Genomic DNA, 17650 nt, shown 5'->3' on the forward strand with positions numbered 1-17650 from the left:
ATAATGACTTTTTTTTGGTCGCCGCAACATTGCAATAAAATGAAATAAGAGGTGATCAAAACATGGTATCCGCGCCAAAATGGTATCAATAAGAACGTCCCGCCAAAATAAAAAAAAAATCCCAATGGCGATGTGGATGGAAAAATAAATAAGTTATGGGAAGGAAAAAATAAAAAATAAACGGAAAAATCGCCCGAGGGATAAAACACTCCTAGGTGCATGCATGGAAAAAAATCTGTGGTTGTGTGATCTACAAAAATGATCACCAGTAAATAAAACGGGACGCGGATGAGATTGGCGCAGAATATTGTACACACTGGGATTAAGGGGAAAATTCTTGCGTATAATTTTTACATATAAATAAACGTGTAATCAGATGTCAGATCTAGTCTGCAGCTCAATATTACTGCAAAAAAAAAATCACATGACAGGATTCATATATATCTATATACAATGAGGGTCCTTCTATCTACTGGGATTTAGCATTCTTATATAGAGCAGGCTGAATCCAAGTCGGCTAAAGGACCTGGTCCCTCTGCCGACTGGGAAATAGCCGGCTCTGTGTGAGAAAGCTAAATCCCAGGGCACAGAGGGACCAGGTCCTTTAGCCGACGGGGATTTAGCCACAACCCTCAGGCCAATCACAAGTGTCACAAAACAACTGCTCGTCAGCGTGCGGTGCCGCGTGCAGGACAACGTCGCCAACCACTACCGGAAGCTCCTGTAGCACGGAGGTGACGTGACATTCCCCCTTCCGCTCCGTAACCTCGTCTCTCCGAATCTGCGAGGAAAATGGCGGCCGCAGACACGGAGCTGCCCGACCCAGAGTAAGAGGGAATGGGCGGGAGCGGGCTGAGGGGCTGGTGAGAGTGAGAGGCCTCTGTGGAGCTCGGCCGCCGCTCTCCATAGTGGGGACGTAAGGTTTGTGGGAGGAAACATGGATGGGCTCCGTACAATGGCGACCGGGGTTACCTCAGGAGACGGCACCAGGTGGCGGCTGTTCTGCGCCCCATGCCCCCTTTTCCTCGCGTCTCTCACTGTATTGTTTTCCTAGTCATCTTCACCATGCTGGGAGCCCAGCTGCCCCCAAGCAACTTTACCCTGGCAAGGCTGTTAAAGGAATAGCCACTCTTATAAAGTGGTGTCATACTGCCACGGTGTGCCATCACTTAGTGACCCTGGCACTGAGCAGTGATTATACATTTGTGGCGTGTAATTGCCCTTCTCAGTGCCCACTGTTTGCATCCTGCTGCCACCTATGTGGAGGCTGGCGTTGTGTTCCCACTGCATCCCAGAGTGGCAGGTCTGAACTATACCCCGGCCTTTCCTGTGCTGTAGAGGGGTAGTTTCCTCGAACCACTACACTCCCTGTGCCACTGCGGTGGTCGTTTTGGATGTAGGTGGGCTAGAAGCCAGTCTCGGTGTGTCGCACACCATGGGCGCCAGGTTAGGCTACGTTCACATTTGCGTTGTGCGGCGCAGCGTCGGCGACACAACACATGCAAAACGCAGCTTTTTGTGATGCATGCGTCCAATTTTGGCTTGATTTTCGGCGCAAAAAAATGCAACATGCAGCGTCCTGTGCGCCCTGACGCTTGCGCCAAAAATGACGCATGCGTCACAAAACACAAGACAACGCATGTCCATGCGCCCCCATGTTAAATATAGGGACGCATGCGCCGCTATGCGTCGCCGAACCTGCGCCCGACGCAACGCAAATGTGAATGTAGCCATAGGGTGACCATACATGACACATCACTTCTCAGTTGTTTTAAAAGTGTCTTGTCACCTCCAAAATCACTGTTTTCCTGCAAATAGTGTTAATCTGCAATAAATGACATGAACCCCATTTTGATGACTTACTGGAGCAGTGGCTGCAGGGGGAAAATGAAGTTCTGTTCTCTCTGCAGCCACTGGCTTCCAGTCATCTGGATAGTGTAGGGGGCTGTTACAGTGAGCACACCAATCGCTCCTCGGCACATTGACGCATATATACACAGTGCAGAGCAGGCTGCCAATCGACGTGCTGCAAAATGAGCAGTGACGAACTTCTGGCACTGCCCAGATGACTGGAAGTGAACGTTTGGAGGGCGTATATAGCTGCATGTTCTCCATGTAGCTGCCATGCATAAATTAAAGGGAATCTGTTACCGGCTTATTGCCACCTTATCTTGTAGCAGTATAATGCAGAGACACAGTCCCTGATTCAAGCGATGGATCACTTACTGGGCTGCTTGCTCTATTTCCCATGAAATCACTGGTTTATCAGCAGGAGATTATCACTGGAGGACTAGGAAACCTGCTGTCATGTAGCTCTCTATATCCATAACCCTGACCCCTCCACTGATAGGCCACTTTCTGCCTATGCAAAGTGTACACAGAAAGTTGCCAGTCAGTGGTGTGAGGGTGTTATACAGAGCTCAGCATTCAGAGAACTAATAAATCTGCAGATTTTTAGTAGATGCCGTCCGTGGAATTAACATACTCCTTTTTTTTGAAAGGGAACCTGTCACCCCCAAAATCGAAGGTGAGCTAAGCCCACCAGCATCAGGGGCTTATCTACAGCATTCTGTAATGCTGTAGATAAGCCCCCGATGTAACCTAAAAGATGAGAAAAAGACGTTAGATTATACTCACCCAGGGGCGATCCCGGTCCGGTCCGATGGGTGTTGTGGTCCAGTCCGGCGCCTCCTATCTTCATCAGATGATGTCGTCTTCTTCTTGTCTTCACGCTGCGGCTCCGGCGCAGGCATATTTTGTCTGCCCTGTTGAGGGCAGAGCAAAGTACTGCAGTGCGCAGGCGCCGGGAAAGGTCAGAGAGGCCCAGCACCTGGGCCTCAACAGGGCAGACAAAGTACTCCGGAGCCGCAGCGTGAAGACAAGAAAAGGACGTCATCCTATGAAGATGGGAGGCCCCGGACTGCGACGCCCATCGGAACGGACCGCCAGAATGCTGTAGATAAGCCCCTGATGCCGGAGGGCTTAGCTCACCTTCGATTTTGGGGGTGACAGGTTCCCTTTAATATATTGCAGGCACCATATTATATAGCACTGTGTATTTACAATTGCTCATTTTGCCTTTTTACCCAGCTAATTCCTCTCTCTTCCATTAGGACTATGGAATCACATGGTTAAAAACTGACTAGCTGAATCCTTCTAAACTATGTAGAAACAGGAGGTCAATTTTCCCTTTATGAGTCACTGCAAAAGTGTAGGGGGAGGAGGGAGCAGCTGGTCAGGAGTAGACCAGAGTAATAATTTCTGCAGAGACAAGAGATTTCCTGTTTCTACATAGAAAAGAGAAAAAATAACTGGGTAGAAAGGCAAAATGAGCAATTGTAAGCACACAGTGTTATATAATATGATGATTGCAATATATTAAGAGGATAAAAACTTTGATGGGAGAAGTACTTCTTTAAAGGGAACCTGTCACCCCGTTTTTTTGAAGATGAGCTAAAAATAGCGTTAAATAGGGGCGGAGCTGGGCGTTACATTAGTGTCTGTGTGTGCCTTTATTACCCACCTATGCTGCCGAAATACCTTTGTAAAGTCGCTGTTTTCTGCTGTCACTCACGGTGGTCTGGTCCTATGGGCGTGGTGACAGCGCTGTTTCTCCCCCAGAATCCTGCTCATCATTACGTTGGTGGCGTAGTGGTGTGCGCATGTCCAAAAGGCTAATCCACTGCCCAGGTGATGAAAAACAGCGCGATCTGCGCTAATCAGCCGTTTACCGGTGGGCGTGGCCATCTTTCCTGTGGCCGCGCGTGCGCAGATGGAGCGCTCTGCTGCCCGGGGCTTCAGGAAAATGGCCGCGGGATTCCGCGCGTGCGCAGATAGAGATCGCGGCGGCCATTTTCCTGAAGCCCCGGGCAGCAGAGCGCTACATCTGCGCACGCGCGGACACAGGAAAGATGGCCGCGCCCACCGGTAAACGGCTGAATAGCGCAGATCGCACTGTTTTTCATCACCTGGGCAGTGGATTAGCCTTTTGGACATGCGCACACCACTACGCCACCAACGTAATGATGAGCAGGATTCTGGGGGAGAAACAGCGCTGTGACCACGCCCATAGGACCAGACCAGCGTGAGTGACAGCAGAAAACGGCGACTTTACAAAGGTATTTCGGCAGCATAGGTGGGTAATAAAGGCACACAAAGACACTAATGTATCGCCCAGCTCTGCCCCTATTTAACGCTATTTTTAGCTCATCTTCAAAAAACGGGGTGACAGGTTCCCTTTAAGCGCAATTTACCAGTAGATTCCAACTATATCAGTGTATAAACAATGTTTTTGGAAGTGATAGATGCCCTTCATTGATTGCCGGGGAGGCTGATAACCAGGACCTACATTGATCCTGAAAATCATGTCTGGTCTGGTCTAAGGATGGCTGTAGACGAGCGGCTAAAAAATTGTCTTGAGTTTCATGCAGAAAACGCGCACAATTTTTATTTGTGTGCCATCGTGTGGTTTTTACGAACGTGTTGCATCCATGTGCGATATGCGTCATACATACAAGTGAAATAAACTTTTCCAGAAAAAGAAATTCACTGCTCACATCTGAAGCTTTATTCACATATAGAGACATTGTGGTCATCACCAGCAGCTGATGAACCCCATGTACTTACGACGGAGTCCATCAGACTTCACTAAAGCATCTTTTTAACACAAAATAGGGGCTATTTTCTTTCCTATATTACAAAGCCTTCGATGCACATGGTACCTACACCAAATACTTTTAATACTGTCCCAACTCCCAGGTCTAACGCCCCAAACTGACACATCATAAACTGGTTTAAGGCTAAAAAAAATGCCCTGTCTCCTTAGTATTAATATAGTAAAGGATCTAAAAGTAAACCACCAAGATGTTTTTATTTTTTTCTGGGAACTTGGTACTTGTATACCTGTCTCTGGCGAGAGGGAGGTTAGGAAAATACACTCTTGAGGTGGATTTCTTTTTGCCCCATTGATTTACTGCATCTTACCAATAATAGTGAACTACTGCCTAATTTCTGCATTATTACAGATAAAAGAATTGTGCAAAATATCTTTTAACTGTAAGGAAATGAGCAGTCGGGTGAGTCAGAATAGTGGCTATTACACCTATCCAGAATCAAATTGATTCCAACGGCACTGTTATAAGGATTGTTCTGTTTTCCTGAAAAGTCCCAGTAACCATTAGAAAGCTGCTCAGAACAGTTTTGTGGTTATAGGCTACATCTTGCCATCAGTGTTCTACTCAGAATGACCTTCTCTTAGGCTGGAGTCACTCTAGTAATTTTAAAATTGGTCCAATTTTTGTTCCTGCAAAGTCGGACAAGTATAATGCAGTGTCATGCATTTTTCATGAGTACAGTCCGATTTTTCACACCTAGCAGGTAATAGGAATTCACAGGGAGACGCTGAGCACAGGCTGCTCAGTGTCTCTGCTGGATGGCATACTGTATAGGCAGATCATTGGTAGGAGCTGAGGAAGAAGTTGGGCAATCCATAAGATATCATTGGGGTGGATAAATGGGTTCAGGGAATCAGAGCGATGGGATGGATGCTCACCACAGATAGGTGCTACTGACAGGCACATTTCTGTTTAAACCTCTAACCTGCAGTTAGCTCCTGATCTGGGAAGATGGTAGAGCTTTGCGCAGCACAAGTAAAACCCGTAGGGCAATGTTTACACGTTGCATTTCTTTCTGCAGGCAAAACCTTCTCTATTGGCAGTAAAGAAGTTGCTTACATATAGCAGCTTTGGCTGTGTTTTGCAGGATCCTAAAGTTCAGCTTTGCTTCCACCACTAAAGCATGAATAATACTAGGTGTTAGGTCACCAATGCAAGACATTTGTGAAACCATAAGGCCATGTGCACACGTTCAGGATTTTTCGCGTTTTTTTCGCGTTTTTTCGCGATTAAAAAGGCGAAAAAAACGCTTACATATGCCTCCTATTATTTACAGGGTATTCCGCATTTTTTGTGCAAATGTTGCGATTTTTTCCGCGAAAAAATCGCATCGCGGGAAAAAAAAGCAACATGTTCATTAAAAATGCGGAATTGCGGGGATTCCGCACACCTAGGAGCCCATTGATCTGCTTACTTCCCGCACGGGGCTGTGCACACCATGCGGGAAGTAAGCAGATTATGTGCGGTTGGTACCCAGGGTGGAGGAGAGGAGACTCTCCTCCACGGACTGGGCTCCATATAATTGGTAAAAAAAAAGAATTAAAATAAAAAATAGTCCTATACTCACCCTCTGATGGCCCCCGAAGTGTTCCCACCTCTCCGGTGCATGCTTTCTCTTCCGTTTCTATAGATGGTGTGGTTCAGGACCTGTGATGACGTCGCTGTCTTGTGATTGGTCGCGTGACCGCTCATGTGACTCACGCGACCAATCACAAGCCGCGACGTCATCGAAGGTCCTGAACCACACCGGCATCTATAGGAACGGACGCCGCTGAGGAGATTGGCTGTCTGCAGAGGGTGAGTATAACCATTTTTTTATTTTTAAACATTCTATCTTTTACTATAGATGCTGCATAAGTAAAACAGTATGTTTGACAAGTGTGACCAACCTGTCAGTTTTCCAAGCGATGCTACAGATCGCTTGGAAAACTTTAGCATTCTGCAAGCTAATTACGCTTGCAAAATGCTAAAAAAAACGCGAAAAAAACACACAAAAAAATGCGGATTTCTCTAGTCACCTTCCACGACGGCATATGGAGGTTGCCTCTTTGCCCTAATGGGGAACAGGAAATGGAGAGGTTAAAAGGCCCTCCCACCTCCCTCTCACCAGTGTCTTTTCCTGTTCCCCATGGGACAGGAGAGGTTTACTTCATATGCAGTGGTGGCCGGTGACTGCTGCATCTTACAAGCGTCGGCTTGTGTGTAACCGGGCAGCATGGGGTCGTATCTTACCTCCCCTCCTATGCTGCTCCCGTCGCGCCGCGCTGCGGTGTCCTCGGGACCTGTGCCTAGCCTTCCCGCGCCCCCGTGAGGGCAAAGCAGGCTAGTGTTTCTGACCGGAGTCCTCCTGGAGCTCTCCGGTCTCCTTCCCCTCCACACACGCTGCTGGCAACCCGGAAGTGATCGCGCGCGTCACTTCCGGTCCTTTCTGCGCTCCCTGGAGGCACTTCCGCCGGCGGTGTCTCGTGCAGGACGGCGTCCTCCACGCTGGACTATGGAGGGGAAGAGGTGATCGCTGGGGGCAGGTGCATTCCACCGTGTATAAAACCTGCCAGAAAACGTCGCAGGTAAGACTGTTCCTGTCATGGAGAGCGGTACCTGCCCTGCGCTTGCAGAGCCCAGCGCTGCCCCTGCCACAGTAAGTGCCGCAGGGACAGGGGTCCTTAGGTAGTAACTTTGGGGTATCCTTGGTCACTCTCTCTCTCCCCTCTCATTGCAGGGAGAAAGGTCTACCCCCAAAACTACTGTTAAAAAGAAGTGTGCCATCTGTACCATTAAGCTGCCACCTTCATGGGAGAAAAAACTCTGCAGGACCTGTACTGACAAAGTTGTCAGGGCAGAGCAACCTTCTTTACTAGAGGAAATCCGATCCCTGGTCAAGCAAGAGGTGCAATCCTCCCTAGCAGCCTTTACCCCTCCACCCCCTCCGCCACCCCCTCCGCACTCTCCAGCCAAAAAAAGGAAGATCCAGGAAGAGGATTCTGAATCTGAGTCAGACCTCTCTTATGCCTCATCCTCAGGTCGTCAGGAGGAATCTGCATCCTCTATTACATCTGAGGCCAGAAAATATCTCTTTTCTTCTGACTGGATTGAGGACTTAGTAGCCGCAGTACGCAGTACTATGGGGCTGGAGGAGGAACCAGAACCCCAGTCCATACAGGACCAGATGTTTGGTGGCATAACTAAGGGTAAACGGGTGGGGTTTCCAATCCACCAGAATATTTCCGATATGATTGACCAAGAGTGGGAATTACCTGAAAAGCGCCTCAGTACTCCATCCGAGATGAAGCGTAGATTCCCCTTAGAAGGCGAAATGACCAAATGGGATGTCCCTAAAGTTGACTCTCAGGTGGCAAGAGTGGCTAAAAGAACGGCTCTTCCATTTGAGGACTCGTCACAATTAAAGGATCCGATGGACAGGAAGATAGAGAGTCTATTAAAAAAATCATGGGAGACCTCCTCGGTAGCCCTCAAAGCTAATATCGCATCAACATGCGTGGCTAGAGCTCTATTCCGCTGGATAGGTGAACTGGAGTCTCACATATCCCAGGGCACTTCAAGAGCTGAGTTGTTAGACTCCCTTCCTAGTCTCCTTAGAGCCACGGGTTTCCTAGCAGATTCTTCCATGGAAACGATCAGAATTGCTGCAAGGTCGTTAGTACAGACTAACTCGGCCAGAAGGGCGCTGTGGTTAAAAATGTGGTCTGGTGATATCACCTCCAAAGCCAAGTTATGCGCCATACCATTTAAAGGTAACTACGTCTTCGGGCCTTCTCTTGATGACATCTTGGAGAAAGCAACCGATAAAAAGAAAGCCCTCCCAGAACAAAAAACTCCCAAAAAGAAGTTTTTTCGTCCCTTTCAGTCCCAAACCTCTCAGAGAGGGAAAGGCAAGTCCGGGAGGTGGAGTTACCCGAAGGGAGGGGGGAGAAACATCCTCATCCCTCAGCAACAGCAGCAGCAGTCTCAACAGGAGAAACGGTGACTTCGATCCAGTGGGGGGGAGACTTTCAAATTTTTACTCCCAGTGGCAAAACATCACCTCTTGCCCCTGGATCCTCAATATCATCAAAGAGGGTCTCCTAATAGAATTCATTTCCTCCCCCCCACGGGGTCTAAAAGTCACCTCCCTACCCTCCCTGAAAGATCAGTCAAAATTGGCGTCCGGTCTCAGAGCCCTAAAGATGTCAGGTGCGATATCCCAGATACCGGAATCGGAGAGGGATCACGGCCACTACTCTCGCTTATTCCTGGTTCCCAAGCCATCGGGCGAGTCCCGGGTCATTATAAATCTAAAGAATCTCAATCGGCATATAAAGTACCGAAGATTCAAGATGGAATCAGTGAAGAATGCCATCCCCTTGATAGGTCCACACTACTTCATGGCCACTCTCGATCTGAAAGATGCCTACTTTCACATCCCTATTCACCAAAGACATAGCCAATACCTCAAATTCGCTGTACAGAGAGGGCGTCTGATAGAGCACTATCAATTCAACGTCCTCCCATTTGGAATTTCCTCGGCTCCAAGAGTATTTTCCAAAATAATGGGGGAGGTAGTCTCCTTTATCCGGAAGCAAGGCGTCTGTATAGTACCGTACCTAGACGACCTTCTGATAATAGCTCCTTCCAAACAGGCCCTGGAGTCCCATGTATCCAAGACTCTCGAAATCCTGACATCTCTTGGATGGGTGCCGAATCTGGAAAAATCTCACCTACGACCCTCCAAATGCAGGAAATTCCTGGGAGTTCTCCTGGACTCGGCAAAACAAATGTCCTTCCTCCCAGTGGAACACCGTCAAACCCTTTTATCAAAGGTCAAAACGTTCAGGGACACCAGATCCCCTACAGTCAGAGTAGGCATGTCTCTTGTGGGCTCGATGACAGCCTGCATTCAATCGGTACCATGGGCCCAAGCCCATTCCAGAATTCTTCAGGCACATATCTTGCAGAATTGGGACGGTCATCCCAATTCTTTAAACAAGAGGTTGTACACACCAGGTCGTGTCAAGGCCTCCCTGGCTTGGTGGATGTCCCCAAAAAATCTACAAAAAGGGGTCAGCTGGACGCAAGTCCCACTGACCACAGTAACAACGGACGCCAGCCAGAGAGGCTGGGGGGCCATGATAAATCACACCCCTTTCCAAGGTCTCTGGGACCAGTCAACAAGCAAGAAATCTTCCAACTACAGAGAGCTAAAAGCTGTAGAAGAAGCCCTACTAGTAGGAGGTCATCTGATCAAGGGACATCACGTTCGGATATATTCGGACAATGTGACCACGGTGGCCCACATCAGACATCAGGGCAGTTCAAAAAACAATTCCCTGAAGAATATATCTGCCCGGATATGCTCCTGGGCAGAAAGACATCTCTTATCTCTGACAGCGGTTCACCTGAAAGGCTCGTCCAACATTCAGGCAGACTATCTAAGTCGCCAAGACATACATCCGGGGGAATGGTGCCTGAGCAACCGAAGCTTCGAGATGCTGGTGAACAAATGGGGTCTCCCAGAAATCGACCTCTTTGCATCCAGCCGAAAAGTCGAAGCATTCTTCTCTCTGAACCCCAGGGACGGCTCCAAAGGAGTGGATGCACTGGTCCAGAAGTGGAATTTCCGACTGGCTTATGCGTTTCCACCAATCCCAATACTGGCGAAAGTCTTACAGAAAGTGCGAGAAGAACAAACGCCTACCATATTGGTAGCTCCACTGTGGCCCAAGAGGAGTTGGTACAACCTGATAGTGGACCTTCAGGTGGATGGGCCGCTCCACTTTCCGATAGAAGAAGACCTTCTTTCTCAAGGACCAATCCATCTCCTAGATGCCCACAAGTGGAATCTGGCGGCATGGCTACTGAAGCCCAAATATTAAGAGCCAGAGGACTATCAGAAGCAGTGGTTTCCACACTTCAAAAATCTAGGAAACCTGTAACCATTGCAATATATAATAAAATCTGGAAGAAATTCTCATCCTTCTGTCTTCCTGAGGTGCCGGATCCCTTCAACCCGAATATTTCAAAAATTCTAGACTTTTTGCAAAAGGGCTTAGAAATAGGCCTCAGGCCTAGCACCTTAAAAGTCCAGGTGTCCGCCCTCAGTTCAATATTTGATCAGGATCTGGCAAATCATCGCTGGATCAAGAGATTCATGATATCAGCTTCCAGAATGAACCCTAAGAAGCAAATAACAGTACCACTGTGGGATCTCAACCTAGTATTACAGGGGCTCACAGGTCCCCCCTTCGAACCATTATCCTCCTGCTCCCAGAAAAACCTAATCTACAAAACAATTTTTCTAGTGGCTATTACATCAGCAAGGAGGGTGGGAGAATTACAAGCTCTCTCAATAAGAGAACCATACCTAACCATTCGAGATGACTCTATAGTACTGCGCCTAGACCCTTCCTTTCTTCCAAAGGTCGTATCGGACTTCCACCGCTCCCAGGAAATTATTCTACCTTCTTTTTGCCAAAATCCTGCAAATTCCAAAGAAGAGAGATTCCATATGCTGGATGTCAGGCACACTGTATTGTTTTACTTAGAACAAACCAGTTCTTACAGAATTGACCACAACCTATTTATCCATCCATCAGGACAAAATAAGGGAAAAAAGGTAGCCAAAAGTACTATTGCCAACTGGATAAAGAAAGCAATAGCGGAAGCATACCTTGCTCAAGACAAAACTCATCCAGTGGGAATCAAGGCTCATTCGACTAGATCAACCTCAGTCTCCTGGGCAGAAAGAGCAGGTGCATCAGCGGAGCAAATCTGCAGGGCAGCCACATGGTCGTCTTTGCATACTTTCTCCAGGCATTACAGATTGGATGTAATGCCCAACAAGGATTTAGCCTTCGGCCGGAAAGTACTCCAGGCCGTTGTCCCTCCCTAGCGCCAATCAGTTGGTATTCCTCCATATGCCGTCGTGGAAGGTGACTAGAGAAAATAGAATTATTCTTACCGTTAATTCGGTTTCTAGGAACCTTCCACGACGGCGCTAGTTCCCTCCCTATACTCCTGGATTTAAATCTGGGATTCAAGGTAAACCGGTGCTATGGTTTTCAGTTATAAGTCACTGGTGAGAGGGAGGTGGGAGGGCCTTTTAACCTCTCCATTTCCTGTTCCCCATTAGGGCAAAGAGGCAACCTCCATATGCCGTCGTGGAAGGTTCCTAGAAACCGAATTAACGGTAAGAATAATTCTATTTTCTTGCAGAAAATTTCCGGTTTTCTTCAGGAAATCCGGACGTGTGCACATATCCTAAAACCATTTTGGGGAAAAAAGGGCAATTTGATCAAATTATTTAGTGGAAAAAGATTGTCTGCAAAAAATAGTGATTATTCTGAGCAAAAAAGTTTGCATGTGTTCATGAAAAAATACTCAATTACAAATGTAACAGCGGGGTGAGTTGGTTGGGAATAGTGTACCTAAGACACTGACTGGCAGAGAATTGAGTTTGTAGAATACAGTTTACTTTTACACTTTTGTCAGGTACTATTCAATTTAACACCCTGGTCGGCCAGTGTTTGCTTTACACATACCACTAATTTAATTAAACTGTACTAACCCTAAAGGTACCTTCACACTAAACGACTTTGCAACGATAGCGATCCGTGACGTTGCAGCGTCCTGGATAGCGATATCGTTGTGTTTGACACGCAGCAGCGATCTGGATCCTGCTGTGATATCGCTGGTCGTTGCTGAAAGTCCAGAACTTTATTTGGTCGTCAGATCGGCGTGTATCGTCGTGTTTGACAGCAAAAGCAACGATGCCAGCAATGTTTTACAATGGTAACCAGGGTAAATATCGGGTTACTAAGCGCAGGGCCGCGCTTAGTAACCCGTTATTTACCCTGGTTACCATTGTAAAAGTAAAAAAAAAAGACTACATACTCACCTTCTGATGTCCGTCAGGTCCCTGGCTGTCTGCTTCCCGCACTGACTGTGAGCGCCGGCCGTAAAGCACAGCACAGCGGTGACGTCACCGCTGTGCTCTGCTTTTACTTTACGGCCGGCCGGCCACATTCAAGGAGTTTATTAACCCTTCAGGTGTTTCACAGGAATTTTTGGAATGTTTAAAAAAAAATGAACATTTAACTTTTTTTCACCAAAAATTTACTTCAGCTCCAATTTGTTTTATTTTACCAAGGGTAACAGGAGGAAATGGACCACAAAAGTTGTTGTACAATTTGTCCTGAGTACGCCGATACCCCATATCTGGGGGTAAACCACTGTTTGGGCGCATAGCAGAGCTCGGAAGGAAAGGAGCGCCATTTTACTTTTCAATGCAAAATTGACTGGAATTGAGATGGGACGCCATGTCGCGTTTGGAGAGCCCCTGATGTGCCTAAACATTGAAACCCCCCACAAGTGACACCATTTTGGAAAGTAGACTCCCTAAGGAACTTACCTAGATGTGTGGTGAGCACTTTGACCCACCAAGTGCTTCACAGAAATTTATAATGGAGAGCCGTAAAAATAAAAAATCGTATTTTTTCACAAAAATGATCTTTTCACCCCCAATTTTTTTTCCCAAGGGTAACAGAAGAAATTGGACCCCAAAAGTTGTTGTGCAATTTGTCCTGAGTACGCCGATACCCCATATGTGGGGGTAAACCACTTTTTGGGCGCATGGCAGAGCTCGGAAGGGAAGGAGTGCCGTTTGACTTTTCAATGCAAAATTGACTGGAATTGAGATGGGAAGCCATGTTGCGTTTGGAGAGCCCCTGATGTGCCTAAACATTGAAACCCCCCACAAGTGACACCATTTTGGAAAGTAGACCCCTAAGGAACTTATCTAGATGTGATGTGAGAGCTTTGAACCCCAAGTGTTTCACTACAGTTTATAATGCAGAGCCTTGAAAATAAATAAATTATTTTTTAGCCCCCAGTTTTGTATTTTCCCAAGGGTAGCAGGAGAAATTGGACCACAAAAGTTGTTGTCCAATTTGGGGGAACCACCGTTTGGGCGCATGGCAGAGCTCGGAAAGGAAGGAGCGCCGTTTGGAATGCAGACTTAGATGGATTGGTCTGCAGGCGTCACGTTGCATTTGCAGAGCCCCTGATGTACATAAACAGTAGAAACCTCCCACAAGTGACCCCATATTGGAAACTAGATCCCCCAAGGATCTTATCTAGATGTGTTGTGAGAACTTTGAACCCCCAAGTGTTTCACTACAGTTTATAATGCAGAGCCGTGAAAATAAAAAATCATTTTTTTCCCACAGAAAGGTTTTTTAAGCCTCCCAAATTTTTATTTTCCCAAGGGTAACAAGAGAAATTGGACCCTAAAAGTTGTCCAATTTGTCCTGAGTACGCCGATACCCCATATTTTGGAGTAAACCACCGTTTGGGCACATGGCAGAGCTCGGAAGGGAAGGAGCACTGTTTTACCTTTTCAACGCAGAATTTGCTGGAATTGAGATCGGATGCCATGTCGCGTTTGGAGAGCCCTTGATGTGCCTAAACAGTGGAAACCCCCAATTCTAACTGAAACCCTAACCCAAACACATCCCTAACCCAAACACACCCCTAACCCTAATCCCAACTCTAGCCATAACCCTAACCACACCCCTAACCCGAACATGCCCCTAACCCCAACCACACCCCTAATCCCAACCCTAACCACACCCCTAAATCCAACACACCCCTAACACTAATCCCAACCATAACCCTAACCACACCCCTAACCCTAATCCCAACCGTAAATGTAATCCTAACTTTAGCCCCAACCCTAACCCTAATTTTAGCCCTAACCCTGACTTTAGCCCCAACCCTGACTTTAGCCCCAACCCTGACTTTAGCCCCAACCCTGACTTTAGCCCCAACCCTGACTTTAGCCCCAACCCTAACTTTAGCCCCAACCCTAACTTTAGCCCCAACCCTAACTTTAGCCCCAACCCTAACTTTAGCCCCAACCCTAACTTTAGCCCCAACCCTAACTTTAGCCCCAACCCTAACTTTAGCCCCAACCCTAACTTTAGCCCCAACCCTAACTTTAGCCCCAACCCTAACTTTAGCCCCAACCCTAACTTTAGCCCCAACCCTAACTTTAGCCCCAACCCTAACTTTAGCCCCAACCCTAACTTTAGCCCCAACCCTAACTTTAGCCCCAACCCTAACTTTAGCCCCAACCCTAACTTTAGCCCCAACCCTAACTTTAGCCCCAACCCTAACTTTAGCCCCAACCCTAACTTTAGCCCCAACCCTAACTTTAGCCCCAACCCTAACTTTAGCCCCAACCCTAACTTTAGCCCCAACCCTAACTTTAGCCCCAACCCTAACTTTAGCCCCAACCCTAACTTTAGCCCCAACCCTAACTTTAGCCCCAACCCTAACTTTAGCCCCAACCCTAACTTTAGCCCCAACCCTAGCCCTAACCCTAATGGGAAAATGGAAATAAATACATTTTGTTTATTTTATTATTTTTCCCTAACTAAGGGGGTGATGAAGGGGGGTTTGATTTACTTTTATAGCAGGTTTTTTAGCGGATATTTATGATTGGCAGCTGTCACACACTAAAAGACGCTTTTTATTGCAAAAAATAGTTTCTGCTTCTCCACATTTTGAGACCTATAATTTTTCCATATTTTGGTCCACAGAGTCATCTGAGGTCTTGTTTTTTGCGGGACGAGTTGACGTTTTTATTGGTACCATTTTCGGGCATGTGACATTTTTCGATCGCTTTTTATTCCGATTTTTGTGAGGCAGAATGATCAAAAACCAGCTATTCATGAATTTCTTTTTTTTGGGGGGGGGGGGGCGTTTATACCGTTCCATGTTCGGTAAAATTGATAAAGCAGTTTTATTTGTCGGGTCAGTACGATTACAGTGATACCTCATTTATATAATTTTTTTATGTTTTGGCGCTTTTATACGATAACTATTTTACAGAAAAAATAATAATTTTTGCATCGCTTTATTCTGAGGACTATAACTTTATTTTTTCACTGATGATGCTGTGTGGCGGGTCGTTTTTTGCGGGACAAGATGACGTTTTCAGCGGTACCATGGTTATTTATATCCGTATTTTCGATCGCTTGTTATTCCACTTTTTGTTCGCCGGTATGATGATAAAGCGTTGTTTTTTACCTCTTTTTTTTTTTTTTTTTACGGTGTTCACTGAAGGGGTTAACTAGTGGGACAGTTTTATAGGTCGGGTCGTTACGGACTTGGCGATACTAAGTATGTGTTCTTTTATTGTTTTTTTTTTATTTAGATAAAGAAATGTACGGTATTTATGGGAACAATATATATATTTTTTCTACACGTGTAAATATATATATATTTTTACACTATAACATTGCCCCCATGGGGGGGCGGGCGGGCATCATATTGGGTCAGATCGCTGATCTGACACTTTGCAGAGCACTGTGTCAGATCAGCAATCTGACAGATACTGCAGGGATGCTTGCAAGCGCTTGCTCTGAGCAGGCGCTGGTAAGCCACCTCCCTACAGGACCCGGAAGCAGCCCCGCGGCCATTTTGGATCCGGGGCCTGCAGGGAGAAGGAGGTAGGAGACCCTCGGAGCAATGTGGTAGGATCCCCCTCCCTGCACGAAGCTTCCCTATGCTGCCGGAACACTGCGATCATGTTTGACTGCAGTGTTCCGGGGGTTAATGTGCCAGGAGCGGTCCTGCGATAGTCAGCGGACACCCGGCTGCAATTGGCCGAACTCCCCCCGTGAGCTTGGCCGATCGCATATGACGTACTATCCCGTCACTGGGAATTAAGTCCCAGGTCACCTCGACGGGATAGTACGTCATATGGGATTAAGGGGTTAATCATATTTGCTAGATGCTTCTGTTTTCTTTGTATTTTTTGAATTACTTTGTGGTGCTCAGTAAACTCACCAGTTATGCAATGCTGACCAGCTTTGCCAAAAGCTGTATTTTTTTCCTTACACAGTCTAGCATTTGCCCTGATTCGTCAAATTTTGCCAGAATCCTGTCGTAAATTCCTTTGAAAAGTTGCAACATTTTTGCACAACTTGGAGTTAAGAAAAATATTTCTGCTTTTGTCAGTTTCACGCTAGTTTTTCCCAGCTCTGCCAAAATGGGTGGAGTAGGGCACCATAGCACCTCTAAGTCAGGGACTGGAGTAAGATTTCTGGCTTGGTGCACGTGGGCGTACGCCACCCATTAGATCTTTTTGGCTCATTAAGAGGCATGCGCCACTTAGTGAATTGGGAACGTCTGACTCCTAAACTCCGGTCTTGATGAATTGAGGCCTAAGTGTGCTTTAACATTGCCACCTGGTGTTCAATAGGTATACTTATTTTATTTTAAAAAAGAGAAAAATATCAGCTCGCCTTGTCAATGGATACCACGCAAGGAAACCTGCAGTGACGCAGTTAGGATACCATTTGTAGAAATAGAAGAATAACCAGCTTGTTGAATAAAATTAAGAAGTCTTTATTGTAGAATTAAAATGTCGCACCAGTATACATGAGTAGAAAAAATGTGCAAATCTAGCATAATTTAATCCTTATTCGTTGCATACTATTTTAACACTGAATAGCTTTTTATGTCATATCCTATGCAGTCATGTGGTATAGAACCACCAATAACGTCATCAAATTCTTGCTTATACAAGTGAAACTTTGAAGAAACATATATCACATGGTACAAATTCATTATAACCAAATTAACCCATTGAAAATTCTAATAACATTTAGATGGTCCCTATATTGTCCTATTTTTCGCATAGAAGTTCATCCCTTTTCTCCATTCTCAATTCAATATCTTGGAGTTTTAATTCATGCTGTAGGGCTCAATGAAAATCAGTTAACCAAACATATCAGGTGGAAGAAAAAAAATATTTAAAAAAATTATATAGAAATTTATACAAATTAGTATCACAATTTTAGTTTGCACTATTAACAATGATATATTAAATTATGAACTGGATGGCCAAATGTCTTTTTTCGGCCTTGCTAACTATGTTATTATGTTAGACAGAACCCTCTGCGGAAGGTGCTCTA

General features: G+C 46.2%; 1 protein-coding gene across 4 annotated transcripts in view; it reads left to right on the forward strand.

The window, feature by feature from the left end:
- Positions 1-606: 606 nt before the first annotated feature.
- PRP4K (pre-mRNA processing factor kinase PRP4K) overlaps positions 607-17650 on the forward strand; it is a 163828-nt gene continuing 146784 nt past the window's right edge. For 3 of the 4 annotated variants that reach the window (XR_013216943.1, XR_013216944.1, XR_013216942.1), the window contains exon 1: positions 673-827. Coding sequence is in view for 1 of the 4 variants with exons in the window: in XM_077269807.1 (XP_077125922.1) it covers positions 793-827 (35 nt within the window). In the remaining 3 variants the exon portion in view is untranslated. Of the gene's footprint in view, positions 828-17650 lie in introns of all 4 variants that reach the window. The other variant, XM_077269807.1, reaches the window with a different exon arrangement.

Source organism: Ranitomeya variabilis, chromosome 6 (genome assembly GCF_051348905.1).
Source record: "Ranitomeya variabilis isolate aRanVar5 chromosome 6, aRanVar5.hap1, whole genome shotgun sequence".
NCBI classification, from domain to species: domain Eukaryota; kingdom Metazoa; phylum Chordata; class Amphibia; order Anura; family Dendrobatidae; genus Ranitomeya; species Ranitomeya variabilis.